General features: G+C 28.4%; 1 protein-coding gene and 1 non-coding gene across 2 annotated transcripts; one reads left to right on the forward strand and one right to left on the reverse strand.

The window, feature by feature from the left end:
* Positions 1-9,379: 9,379 nt before the first annotated feature.
* TRNAR-UCG (transfer RNA arginine (anticodon UCG)) lies at positions 9,380-9,453 on the reverse strand. Its single transcript has one exon. It is a non-coding gene; the product is annotated as a tRNA-Arg (tRNA).
* Positions 9,454-10,438: 985 nt separating this feature from the next.
* Positions 10,439-11,462, forward strand: LOC120067184 (heavy metal-associated isoprenylated plant protein 45-like). Its single transcript, XM_039018663.2, has 3 exons — positions 10,439-10,613; positions 10,742-10,817; positions 11,078-11,462. The coding sequence occupies exons 1-3, from the start codon at positions 10,446-10,448 to the stop codon at positions 11,398-11,400; spliced, it is 567 nt and encodes a 188-aa protein (XP_038874591.1). The 5' UTR covers positions 10,439-10,445; the 3' UTR covers positions 11,401-11,462.
* Positions 11,463-14,652: the final 3,190 nt, after the last annotated feature.

A 14,652-nucleotide genomic window follows, 5' to 3' on the forward strand; every position in this document is an offset into this window, starting at 1 on the left:
TCTTCTAGTTGCTCTAAATCTAGCTACAATCTCTTCTTAAAGATTGTAGACCACCACAAGATCTTTCCTACTATTCTCTTGACCCTTAGATTGAATGGTAAGATCAGAAATGAGAGTTAATTTAAGAGAAAAAAAATTCAGATTTGGAGTGCTTTGATGTGTTGAAGAAAGAAAACCAATTTTCTCTTCAATTTTTCATTTGCATGACCATAATCTCAACAGATTAAGCATCTCCTTTATACAAACCTACATGCAATCTCATTACATGAGAGGTTGACACCACAAGCACACTTTTGAGTGGAAATTGGAGGTGGATCAAGTGGAAAAATCTCAAATTTTTTTTTTAAAAAAAATTATATTGATTTTTCTTTAAAAATCAAATCAATTTCAAATTTCAAATTTCAAATTTCAAATTTTAAAATGAATTAAAAAAATATCAATTCACTAATTAATATTTATATAAAAGAATTAATTTTGAATTATAAATAATTAATTAAACAATTTAATTAATCAATTAATTTAGTACCAAATATTAAATTAATATAACACCTATTTCAAACATGAATCCTTGTTCATGTAATTCATATTTAAATCATATTTAAATATTTTCAAACTCTCCAATTTCGTTTAATTCGATAATTAGACGTTTAATTAAATCGTATATAATTAATAATGTCCGTAAACTAAATTTGAATGTTTCAAATTTTCTCATCACGCTATTCTAAGATTTAGTCCATTTATGAGCTAGTAAGGGGACTTAATTGATCTACAGATCATGAGCTCCAATGATCTGATATTAAATGACTAAATTCTTTTAACCGAATTAACCAACATTCGTTAACTACAGGGTCACTCCACTAAAATCCAGTAGCTGCACTCTGCTCATTGTAGATATATATCTATCCACTTGATTTAACCATGATTAGTAAGTCGATCCTTCATAAGTTGTTCATATTTACAGCTGGGCCAAAATTACCGTTTTATCCCAATAAAACATGTTGTTCCTGAAGTATCCACTAATCTACTAAAGAACAATTGGTTTATGGTCTTACTAATGAACCAAGTCCCTCTTAGTCATAGAGAGAGTGGAGCCCCTTGTTCAAGACTAGGAGTCAATACTTAAGAGAACAATCTATCTACTATCCCTAAAGTAGGTAGGAGTGAACTCATCTTGCAGGACTATGTCCCTAGTGATATAATAAATTAACATGCAATAGAAGCAACCAGAGTCAATAAGCACTCTAATTACACTTAATTTAAGTTCTAAAAAGCATGCAATACATATTTTCTCAGAAAAGAGTTTCAAGAAGACAAACCTTTGAAGAATCCTCCAAATCCAAGTTGCTATCCACGAATTCTCAGCTTCAAATCCTTAGTGAACCACCAAGAGATCTTCACTACTATTCTCAACTTGAATTTGAGTGGTGGAATTCAAGAATGAAGGGAATGGTGAAGGGAATGGTGTGAGTTTGAGAGAAGAAAAAATTCTGCGGAAATTCATAACTTCCAGCTAAATTCTTCCTTTAGCCATGAAATTGAAGAGTTTTATCACTTTTGTTCATGCAAGCACTGATAGAATAATCCAATTGACACTTCAATTGGAAGAGTTTAGTGGGCTAGGTGGTAGAACTATGTGTAAACACATCAAATTTTCCAAAACTTGGAAAATTCCACTATGTATTAATTTTCAATTTTCATTTTACTTAATTCAAAAATTCAAAAATCCAATTTCTGAATTTGAATAAAAAATTTGAAAATTAATTTTATTTTACTTAATTTTACAAATTTAATTAATTAAACATTAATTTAATATCAAATATTAAATTAATCAAACACCTAATTTTAAACATGAATCCTATTTATGTAATTAATATTTAAATATTATAAATTCTCCAATTTCGTTTAATTTCAATAAATTAAACATTTAATTATATCAAATATAATTATTCAAATCCTGATTTGAAATTAGTTCAAATTCAAACCCTAATTTACAATTTGAACACTTCAAATTGAAACCCTAAATTCTATTTGAATGTTTCAAATCAAAATTCAATTTGAACACTTCAAATTGAAATCATTTCAAATTCACTTAATCTACTAATCCAAGGTGTTCATATTTTACAAGCTAGTAGAGAGACCTTATGAACCTACAGATCATGAGCTCGATCAATTTGAGATTAGTTGGCTAAACTCTTTAGACCGAATTAATCAATATTCGTTAATTACAGAGTCACACCACTATAGCTCGATATTTGCACTCTCCTCACTATAGATATATTTGTGTCCACTTGATTTAACCATAATTAGTAATTTGACCCTCCACAGGTTGTTCATAATAACGACTGGGTCAAATGTTGTTTTACCCCGAAATTATATCTTGCTTCTTAAGTTCCACTGATCCTCTAATGAACAATTAGTTATGGTCCAATCACTAAACCGAATCTCTCTCGGACTTATGAGAGGGTAGGACCCCTTGTTCAAGACGTGGATTCAGCACTTAAGAAAACAATCTTTCTCCTATCCCTAAATCAGGTAGGCGTGAATTACATTTTGCACCCTATGTCCCTAGCTATCTACCCGGTCTTACTCATAAAATGAGAGGCTTATTGAGCCAGCACTGTTGAGCCAACCTTCACCTATGCAAATCCAAGGATAATCTCGAATAAACAGGAGTTCATAGTTAACTCCGGATTAAGATCGAGTTACCTAGATCATCTATGCGAAATAGTCTGCCTTAAACGTAAACAATGTTATAAAGTAAGAGTGACTTGTTTCTTGGTCCAGTCTTATGCAAACTCATTACATAGGACGCTCCCACTCCTCATGTCAATACATGAATGAATCAGGATCACTTCGTTTATAGCACCTTACAAAAAATTTAAGAACTACAGAGTGAGCTGCATCCGATAGTGTTACCAGAATAAGGTACCCAACCTTATTCATAGACTATAGATCATTTTGGCTATTTACTCAAACTTGATCCATCTTTATGTCTCTACATATAGTTCAAGCATTCATAAAATAGCCATAGATCTTGGTTTATTGGATTTAGTCTTTATAAGTGCAATTTACATATTCAACAACTTTATTGAATAAATGTCAAATAATATCTTTATTGATAATAGAAAATGTTTAACTTCACAAACTGTGAGTTTTAGGACATACAATCCAACAAATTTTCACTTGGACTAAAACTCCAGTTGATAAACATATATTCAAATATGTACACAATTTTTAATGAGAGAATAAATATAGTAAACTAGGGCATTAGATACCCATTATTTCTTCCACTTACCCTAGTTCTAACTGTATCGTATTCCTAGTTCCACTAGGTGACCCTCGAACACTTTAGCCAGGAGAGCCTTTATAAATGAATCAACCAAGTTGTCTTGTGAGGCTATCTACATGATGATCACGTCTTCTCTATGTACAATCTCTCTAATAAGATGGTAGTTGCGCTCAATGTGTTTCCCACGCTTATGGCTTCTAGGTTCCTTTGAGTTAGCAACCGCTCCACTGTTATCACAATATAGGGTGATCGGCAGGTGCATATTTGGAACTACTTCCAAATTTGTCAAGAACTTGCGTAGCCACACTACTTCTTTAACTGCTTCGCTTGCAGCTACATACTCAGCTTCCGTTGTGGAGTCAACAATACAACTTTGCTTGATACTTCTTCACACTATTGCTCCTCCATTCAAAGTGAAAACTGACCCCGAAGTTGATTTCCTTGAATCCATATCGGTCTGAAAGTCAGAATCAGTGTATCTAGTAAGGATCAGATCCTTAGCACAATAGACGAACATATAGTCGTTCTCCGAAGATACTTGAGGATGTTTTTAATGGCAGTCATATGATCATATCCAGATTAGACTGATATCTGTTGACAATTCCAACTGCATAGCATATGTCAGAACGAGTACACAACATTGCATACATTAAACTCCCTACTGCTGATGCATACAAAATTCGTTTTATAACCTCAACCTCTTGAGGTATCTTACGACATTGTTCCTTAAACAAATGAATTCCATGTCTGAATGGTAACATACCTTTGTTGAAATTTTACATTTTATATCTAAGCAACATCTTGTGTATATAAGATGCTTGTGATAATGCTAAAGTTTTGTTCTTGCAGTTCCAAACTATTTGGATCCCAAGAACATATTGCGCTTCTCCCAAAACCTTCATTTGGAATTGCGCAACAATTCATCTCTTGACGTCAGCCAAAAATTCTACCTCATTTCCTATGAGTAGAATATATCAACATACAAAACCAGAAAAGCGACAGTTTTGTTAACAATCTTCTTGTAAACATAATGTTCGTCAATATTTTGTTCAAAGCCATAAGATTTGATCGTAGTGTCAAAGCTCATATTCCATGATCGAGATGCTTGTTTTAACCCATAAATAGATCTTTTAAACTTGCAATCTTTTTTATCTTGACCCTGTTCTATAAACCCTTCTGCTTGAGATATATAGATACTCTCCTCAAGATAGCCATTCAGAAATGTTGTCTTGACATCCATTTGCCAAATTTCATAATCATAAAAGGGAGTTATGGATAAGAGTATTCTAATAGACTTTATCATGGCAACCAGAGAGAAGGTTTCTTCATAGCCTACCCCCTCTCTTTGAGTAAACCCTTTTGCTATAAGCCTAGCCTTGTAGGTCTGTACCTTACCAGCCTGGTCTCATTTTCTCTTGTAGATCCACTTAGAACCGATGTGTTTTACCCCTTCTAGTTGATCTATAAGATCCCAGACTGAATTGAAGTACATTAACTCCATTTCAAGGTCTATGGCTTTAATCCACTGGTCTTTATCCACATCTTCCATTGTTTGTTTGAAAGTTAATGGATCCTCTAAGCCATCATCTGGTATGATGACTTAAGTTTCTGTTAAACCCATGTATCGATCAGGCTGTTGCACAACCCTCCCACTACATCGAGGCATTTTTAACTCTTGGGAAGGATGTGAAATACTAGTTTCATCAACAACTCTTGTTGATTTATCTGTCGTTTCTTTGGTCATTTTATCTATTACTAGCCTACTGCGAGGTTGATGATTTTTAATTTGGTTTTTTTTCTAGGAAAGTTGCATTTGTCGATACAAATACTTTATCCACCTGAGAATCATAAAAGAAACCACTTTTCATCTCTTTAGAGTCTCTCTCTAGAATGTTTCATGCTGATCTTCGATCCAATTTTTAGATTAAGTGACTCCCCTAGTTTTACTTTTATCTTTTTCTTTTATTGGTCCAAAATTTCTATAACATATGTATTGACTAGTTGAAATATGTTCAAATTGACACGATCTTACTTGAACAGATTTGTTCTATTGGTTGTACAACTTTGTCTTTGAGTTCTAAGGAAGTATGGTCAAATTGGCGGATGAATTTATTAAAAGTACATGGACTAAAATTATACATTTTTAAAAATATATAGAACAAAATAGAACAAAATTCAAAATATAACGACTATTGTAGCCTTTGTTATTATTATTGATTAAAATACTTTAATATGCTTAGAGAATTAGATATTCATTTCTTTCGTTAAATATTTATTTTGCATGATGACAATTTAAAATAAAGAAATTTGGAGGTCATGTTGGTGGAAAAACAATGGAAGAAAAATAGTACAAATATTTTAGAATTTCTAAAAATTTGAAATTTTATTACAATGACATTAATATTAAAATAAATAAATAACTAAACAAACAAACAAACGTAGATCGGGCCTGTTTCCTTCCGGTAAGGAACTCTCTTGGGTTTTCTCCTCCAATTGATCCATCTTTAAATCCCCTAATTTTAATTTTCTTTTTTTACTGATCTAAAATTCTCATAACATCATATTGACTACTTGAACTGTGTTCAAACTAGCAGATGGATTTATTAAAATCTTATGGACTAAAATTACCCATTTGTAAAAATACATCGATCAAAATAGAACAAGGAACTATTGTAACCTTTGATTAAAATACTTTAATATGTATTAGAGAATTAGGTATTTATTTCTTTTGTTAAGCATTTATTTGAGTGGAGACCATTTAAAATAAAGATATTTGGAGTTCATGTTGGTGGTAAACCAACGGAAGAAAAATATTACAAATCTTTTAGAATTTTTAAAAATTTGAAATTTTATTACAATGACATTAATATTAAAAAATAAACAAATAAACAAAAAGCATAGATCGGGTTTGTTTCCTTCTCATAAGGAACTCTCTCGGTTTTTTTTTTTTTTTTTTTTTTTTTCTTTCTCGAATCTTGGATCATTTTTTTAAAGAGGAATTAGAACATAGAATAGATTTTAGGATTTGATTTTGAAAAATGACAAAACCAGATTTATGTGGCAATCCACATGACATACACATTGTGACAAATTTTCAAATCTCTGTTTTATCTTTGTCAAGTTCGTAGCTCTTGTTATTGATGAAATTATAAATACATGGTAAATGTAGAATTATAAACAATGGCAGAGTTCCGTATACAGGGTAATTGTTGTTGTCTTAGTTCTCCAATTTTCCTCTAATCGATTCATCTGAAAAACTAAAAATAACCAACCATCTTCCTTAAAATAACTGTCCTTCCAGATTTTACTAGTGTAGTTAACGTTTCAATGAATATTTTATTATTAATTTAGATTATGTTTAATCACTTTTCAATATTAATTTAGATTATGTTTAATCATTTTTCAAATTAATCTCACTTGAATTAAATATCCAGATTTTTCTACCAAATTTATATTTTAAATATCCATATTTTATCAAATTTCATCTATCTATTCAAATTTTAAACTTCTTCAAATGTTTGAATTGTTTTTCATTATTTTTTACATATTCTTAATAAATTAACTGGATATTTTTCATATTTTTTAAGATTTAAATTATTTTGTATATGTTATTAGATTCAATTGTACATATTTCATATTTAGTCATTATTTTAGCTGATATTTTGATAATACCTGACTTGCCCTTGGTTGGTTCGTCGGAATATTAAATATAGTGTAAATGTAGAGCTTTATTAATAACTAAGATATATGTATAGTGTAAGTGGAGAGCTTGATTAATAACCAATATATAAATATGATGTAATTGGAGAGCTTGATTAATAACCAAATTAATCATATTATAATATAATAGATCCAATTTCAAAACTGAAAATAAGCATTATCCCGTAATTTTTGCCCTCTTTTAGAATTTGAATTTATTTTCATATTCAAATTAGATTTTGATAACTATTTCATGAATTGATTTAAAATAAACCAATCACTTCCTTATTTTCTCCCCTAATTGATTCAAATTAATTATCTGTTTTAATTTGATTTAACCACTTTTAAAAAATATTCAAAATTAATTAATCTTTAATTTGTTTATTACCATTTTGATTTTAATTCATAATATCTTTAAATTTTACATTATTCAATTCGTTTTTTATTATTTTAAATTCAGATAAAAAAATTTATCCTGATTAAGATTTTACTTAATATTTCATACATATTATCATTTAACAAACCGTATATTTCATTTAGATTTGATCATTTTTTGTATTTCTTTAATCACCTTTTATTCATTATCATCTTATTATATTATTATACCATTAATTTGTTTTTTTGACAAACAAATAAGTATTTATTTTTGCAGTGTTATTGTTTTTGCTATGCATCTACGATGAGTTAGGCTTCTTTCGTAAGTTTTATGGTTGGAGTTATAAATACAATGTAATTGTTAAAAATTAAATGAAAATGAAATTATGAATATTGTGTAATTGTAAATAAGTGAACTCCCTTCTTATTTTTTTATCTCCGAATTATATTTGAATTTATATTTTATTATCAAATTAGATTTTATCTAAGTACTTATCAAATTAATCACAATAAACAAAAACTTCATGATTTTTCTCTCATGGCTTGTTGTACTGAAAAAGTAACATGTAAATGGGAATTCAATTTTAAATGTTTGAAACATGTGTTATGTATGTGTGTGTATATATATATATAATACAATACTATTATTATTATGATTATCATCATTATCATTATCATTATCATTATTATTATTAAAATAAGATAACAAAAAACTTTAAATCTCATATTCTTCATCTTCTTCGCTTTGCCACCTCCCTAAAATCTCTTTTTCTCATTCTCAATCTCATGACTGTGATCGTTGGTTCAACAACCTTTTCTTGAATTCTATCGTCTTAGCTAGCTTTTGACGACCACCCTCGCCAGGTCGCCGACCTTTTTCGCTCGCATGTAAGTTTTCTATTTTTGTTTCTACTTTGAACATCATTTTCAACAACAATGTTCTAGGATTGATAGTGTTTAAAGTTGGCTTTCAAGATTCTATGAGCAAAATGATCACATGAAATGGAGACGATGAAACTCTTAACAACTGGTTTGATGTCAAATGCAATCATATTTCAAATAGTCACGTCATCCTGAAGTTACAATTCCTTCAAATATTTGCTTTCCAACAACTTCATTGGTATAATCAACTTTGCTTTTTCTCACCTTGGAGGAAAACCATCGTTGTAGACATCCATAAGTTTCTAATGACCCCCACTACCTAGTCGTCATCTTCCCTCACATACATGTGTACTATAGGCAGCTGAAAGCATTAAGAACTATATTGGGTAATCTTTAATTTTTGCTTCCAGAATGCTTATATATTGTATATTTATGGTTCTAGAATGTTTAAGTATAGTGTATTTATGGTATTCGAGTTGCTTTTGAAGGAGTGTATCTTTGTATTCTCATTTGTACTTAATTTTGTTATCTTAGGATATTTATGTCATTTACTAATTAGTATTTTCTATTATATAAATTCATTTTGCTATTTTTATAATTTTGAAACATTTTTGCCATTTTTCAAATGAAACTTTAAAGTTTGTTATTTTTCTTGTTAGCCTTTCTTTAAATTAGATATTTCTCCTAATTTTACTTTTATCTTTCTTTACTGATCTCAAATTTTCATAACATAATGTAGTTCAAATTTCCATAACATTTGAACTATATTTGTCAATTTAAATATAGTTCAAATTTCCAAGTTGAAATTTCCATAACATTTGAACTATATTTAAATTGACAGATAGATTTATTAAAAGTTTATGAAATAAAATTGCACATGGACTGTGGTAACCTTTATCATTATTATTGATTAAAATACTTTAATATGATTAGAGAATTAGATATTTATTTCTTTCGTTAAGTATTTATTTTGAGTGGAAACAATTTAAAATAAAGAAATTTGGAGTTTAAGTGGGTGGAAAAACAATGGAAGAAAAATAGTGCAAATCTTTTAGAATTTCTAAAAATTTGAAATTTTATTACAATGACGTTAATATTGAAAATTAAACAAACAAAAAATGTTAGATCTCAATTCGACCACAGTGGGAGTCGAACCCACGACCTTTTGATCCGAAGTCAAACGCGCAAATCCACTGCGCTATGCGGTCCTTTGTGACTTCCAATCACCTTTTTAAGTAAGATATAATATTTCACTTACAATTCTTGTTTTTATTATAGTCAAATTAAAAACTACTGGAAAAAAAAAAAACAAATTGAAATTAAAAAAATTAAGAAGTAAAAAAAAAGTTTTATTTTAGAATTCAAATATTTCAATTTCCTAAAAAATATGAAATCATTGAAAAGAAATTGTGAGAAAACAATGCTTAATTTTCAAAAACCCAACAAAAAAAATTAAAGGGGCAATTGCAACTTTAATAAAAAAAAAAAAAAAAATTAAAAATTGGGCGTGTGTCCTTAGGTTTTTCTTTTTGGCAAACATGTCAAAAAACTTTCGCCTAAAAATTTAATTACTATCTGATTTCTATGTGATTGCTATGTGATTGTCACACCTGCAATTCCAAAAAAGTTAAGATTTTGTTTCTTAAAATGTATTTGTCATACAATGCAATTTTCCAAAACCAAATGGTATTATCAAACAGAATTAGGTTAAAATTTATGATGTAATATTCTTTTAAAAAAAGTGATATAATTTTGTTTTAAATTTTTCTATTTTCTAAAATTATATATTTGTGAAGGGAATAACTATGAGAATTACTATTTTTCCAATTTTCTCTCAAACTTCCCATTTAGAAACCCACATTTTTACATGAACATCCAATCCTTTTTCTTTTCTGCCACATCTCATTTCCTTGATTTTATGCATATATATAAAAAGAATAAACCAAAAAATGAATGTTGTCTCACAAAATCAGAATAAATATCTCTCATGTCCCATGTTGGTTTCTCCTTAATTAATGAAATGAAAACTTTAGGATAAGGGAGGACGGAGAGGTATCTGTTCAAATGGACAGAGCAAATTAAAGGCCAACCCCAATTTGCTGGCCATTTTCTTTTATTCCTATGAGATATTTAAAAAAAAAAAAAAAAGAAAAGAAAAAACCAAGCCCCATAATAAGAATAAATACACACACAAAGCTCCATGCATAGAGAAACAAGAGAAAAGGGAACACCCATAACTTACTATACATATTCATATAGTTATACCTTCAATTACCTAATCTCTTCATTGAAAGCAAACATTTTCGTTGTAACAATCGTCATGTTTGGGCGACGATTTCATCAAAAAAAATCTTCCAATGCCATGTCGGTAAGTACGTACTACAATCATTCCTTTCAATTTTATCCAATGTCATTATTGTTCACTGAAATTCAGAAGTTTAAGCTAATAAGTTATAGTATATTTAAAATCTGCTCATATATGTTTCGATTTAGCAGATAGTAGAACTTCTAGTGCACATGGATTGCAATGGATGTGAAGGTCGGATTCGAAGAGCGATCTCCAAAATCGAAGGCAAGTTGTACTACTACATTCCATTTTATGAGCAATACTTAGATACAGTCTAGGGTATACTCATCTCCATACATCCCCTTCAATCATAAAGAGAAAAAAAATTAAAAGTATCTTTGTTAAAAAAATAATAAACATATAACAACTTGTGATTTGATAGCTCGGGATGTATTTAAGTATTTTTATTCTATTGATAAAAACAAATGTTTAATGAGGTAAATGTTGTTTGTGAGCTAATAGAGAGAGCACTGTTACTAAAACAGGAGTAGATAGCTTGGAAATAGACATGGACAAACAGAAGGTGACTGTAACTGGATATGTAGAGGAAAGAAAAGTGTTGAAGGTGGTGAGAGGGACAGGGCGAAAAGCCGAGCTATGGCCGTTCCCTTACGACAACGAATACTACCCGTACGCATCGCAGTACTACGACGAATCGACATATGCGTCAACGTATAATTATTATAGGCATGGTTTCAATGAAGGCGTCCATGGATACTTTCCAGATCCTTTATATTCAACTGTTAGTGATAACACTGTTCATCTTTTTAGTGAAGATAATGTACATGCTTATTGCAGTATTATGTGATCCACTATTCTATATAAATTAACGAATATATGTATGTCCTCATATGAGGTTGATAAATTTTAGCTAAATTTGCACTAACAATAGCTAAGTATTTTTATTTTTTTTTATTTTTATTGAGTTTAACATATTTAATCAATATTGATAACTCCCATATGGTATTCAAATGGAAAAGATATGTGAGAGGGACATTTCAACCTCTAACTTGATTTTGGCCCACGATACGTATATACTTTATTAATTGATTATATTCCTATTCTCCAATAGCTAAGTTGTTTAATAACGAAAACAAGTACTCAAGTATATGATAGTTCGATTCATTTTTTTTATTTGAAATCTGAAATTTAAATAACATTTTTTAAAGTTTCAAGATCACAAAACGTCAAATTCATATATTCAAAAATGATGTGACATTGCATTGTATTTTATTTATTGATTGAAAATAAGAATAACATGTGTTTTAATTCAATGAATTAGACAAGGACATTCATAAAATTGATAAAAACTACACATTGGATATATGGCTATATATTTGTAATAATTTATTCGAATTAATATCATCACTTGTGTTATCAAGAGAAAGTGGAGCCATTAAAAGTGTAATTAGTAGTGAGAAATTGAGATCAACTAACAACTTCGTGTATATATTATATACACTTACTCATTTAAAACTCACATCCATAAATTCTTCCTTTTAACATGTATTAAAAAAATTATTAGAAAAAAAAATACCCTATAAAAAATTTATATGGTACAAACAATATTATGGACTTTATCTAATTAAATTATACATTATTTTGAATTATTTTGTGTGTGTGAGATATTGATTTATCAAAGTACCAATAAAGGTATTGAGATATATCGATGAAAATTTCACGATTCAAACAAAAGAGAAAAATTTTAAAATATAATGACACCAAATTTAAAGGTAGCACCTGAAACTTAATTAAAATAAGAAGAACGTAGATGAATGATTAAGATTTTAAATATACTTTCTCAAGTAATGGAAAATTTAAATACTATTACATTATTTATTGTACTAAAATAAGATAAACACTAATAACCTAACTCAAAATGAACATATGAAACTAGAAAAAATGAAAAATGAGTAAAAAAAGAGAAAAATATGGAATCAATTAGGAATATATATATTCCTAACATTATTTTAAAAATGAAAGGAAAAAATAAAAAATAAAAAGTCCTAAGCTAAACTCTATTGATGGCATTGAAAGCACAAATTCCGAATATATAAACTAATATATATATATATATTATAGCATTGGGAATAAACGTATGACTGATGTCTGAGAGAGGAATAATATATAACATAATGTATATCTTCATCATCACATGAAAACCTTGATCTTAATTACTGAGAGACAAAAGAAAAGTGCAGTATTTATAAAAAGTATTATTCATTAAAAAGATTTAGAAATGATATAATCACTGCATGCTCGTTGAGTTTTTATTTATATACTCATGTTTTATTTGATTTTTTTCTTTTTTAATTTTATTATTATTCAAAAAGATCGAATTATTCACTTATTAATTAGTAGATATTATTTTGAATAATTTTTTAAATGGTAAAATTACTTAAAATATTTTTAAATATAGCAAAATGTCATTTTCTATTGATAGATACTGATAGATGTATTTTAGTGATAGACAATCACATTTTACTATATTTATAAATAAGTTTGCAAATAATCCTATAATCTTTTTGGTCTATACACTGTGAGTTATCCGACTTGTATCATTGATACTACTAGGAATTGAATCATTATGGCAAGGAAAAGTTTAATTCAGAGGGAGAAGAGGCAAAAATTGAAACAAAAATATCATTTGATTCGTCGATCCTTAAAAAAAGAAATAAGCAAAGTTTAATCCGGATTTATATCATTGAGTGAGAAATGGGAAATTCATGAAAAGTTACCATCTCCACCGCGTAATAGTGCACCCATACGTCCAATTCGTTTTGATTTCTTTGTACTAGTAAAATAAAGATTATTTTGGTCGCGTAAAATGAAAAAACAATGAAAATAAAAAGATCAAAATGGTCACTTTTTAAAAATATATAGATCGAAATATATACATTTTGAAAGTACATGAACTAAGATTGAAATGAGATAAGCTAAAATAATAATAAAAAATGAAAATAGATGAACTAAAGTGGTATTAAATCTAATTAATATAAAGGGCAAATGGAATATGTCCAAAAATTGGTTGAAGAACCTCAACCAAAGAAAGGAGATGGGACAAAAAGAATATGCCTCTCAAGGTGAGAGAAGTGGTAAAAATTAAACCTAAGGCCAAAAGCATCGAAACCCATGTTGAAATTGTCAGACAATTTGCGAGCAACATGAAATGAAGGAAAAAAAAAAAAAAAAAAAAAAGAACTTTATTGCAATTTGGATCCTTAATTACTTCTCTCTCTCCTATATTATTTATTTGGTTCTTTTGAAGAATCACATACTCTTATAGTATGTGTCAAGTGGATGAGAATGACTTGAAATAGATTTCAAATGTAAGAATAAAGCAATTGGATTTTTGTTTTCCATAATTTTAAATTTGTTTTTTCGTTTTTGAAAATTAAGTATAGAGACATTACTCCTCCCTTCAAATTTCTCTTTCTGTTATTAACTATTTATCAATAATTTAAATAATCAAATCAAATCTTGAAAACAAAAAAAAAACAGCTTTTAAAAACCATTTTTGTTTTTGGAATTAGGCGAAGTAATGTTTTTAATCATTATATTTAAGAAAGATTGAACCATTATAAGAAATGAGGAGAAAATAGGCTTAAACTTTTTTTTTTAAAAAAAAAGAAATAGTTATTAAATGGAGTTCTGATTTTTGTTTTTTGTTTTGGAAAATTAAGTCTATAACACTCATTCTACCTCTAAATCCCTTCTTTATTACACTCATTATACCTCTAAATCCCCTTTTTATTATCTACTTTGTATCAATTATTTTTAAAAACAAAGTCAAGTTTTGAAAACTAAAAAAAAGTAGGTTTTGAAAACTTATTTTTTTTTATATTTGGCTAAAAAATCAGCTCTTATACTTAAGAAAAAATGTAAGTCATGGTAAGAAAATGAGAGAAAATGGGCTTAATTGTAAAAACCTAAAATAAAAAACGAAATGGTTAGTTTTTGAAATTCTATGTGGTAATACTGATACTACAGTATTTATATATATTTTGATTTTGTTCCATTTTAGTGTTTGTAATTTTAAATATCTAAATTAATAAATCTT

Source organism: Benincasa hispida, chromosome 1 (assembly GCF_027475165.1).
Source record: "Benincasa hispida cultivar pf3 chromosome 1, pf3_genome.v1.1, whole genome shotgun sequence".
NCBI lineage: Eukaryota > Viridiplantae > Streptophyta > Magnoliopsida > Cucurbitales > Cucurbitaceae > Benincasa > Benincasa hispida.

What these genes read in the sequence shown, in the direction of transcription:
- LOC120067184 (XM_039018663.2), top strand. Translation starts at nt 10,446, where the DNA reads ATGCATAGAGAAACAAGAGAAAAGGGAACACCCATAACTTACTATACA. An exon ending in AATCTTCCAATGCCATGTCG is followed by an intron (nt 10,614 to 10,741) that starts GTAAGTACGTAC and finishes TCGATTTAGCAG; the next exon opens with ATAGTAGAACTTCTAGTGCA. An exon ending in AGCGATCTCCAAAATCGAAG is followed by an intron (nt 10,818 to 11,077) that starts GCAAGTTGTACT and finishes TTACTAAAACAG; the next exon opens with GAGTAGATAGCTTGGAAATA.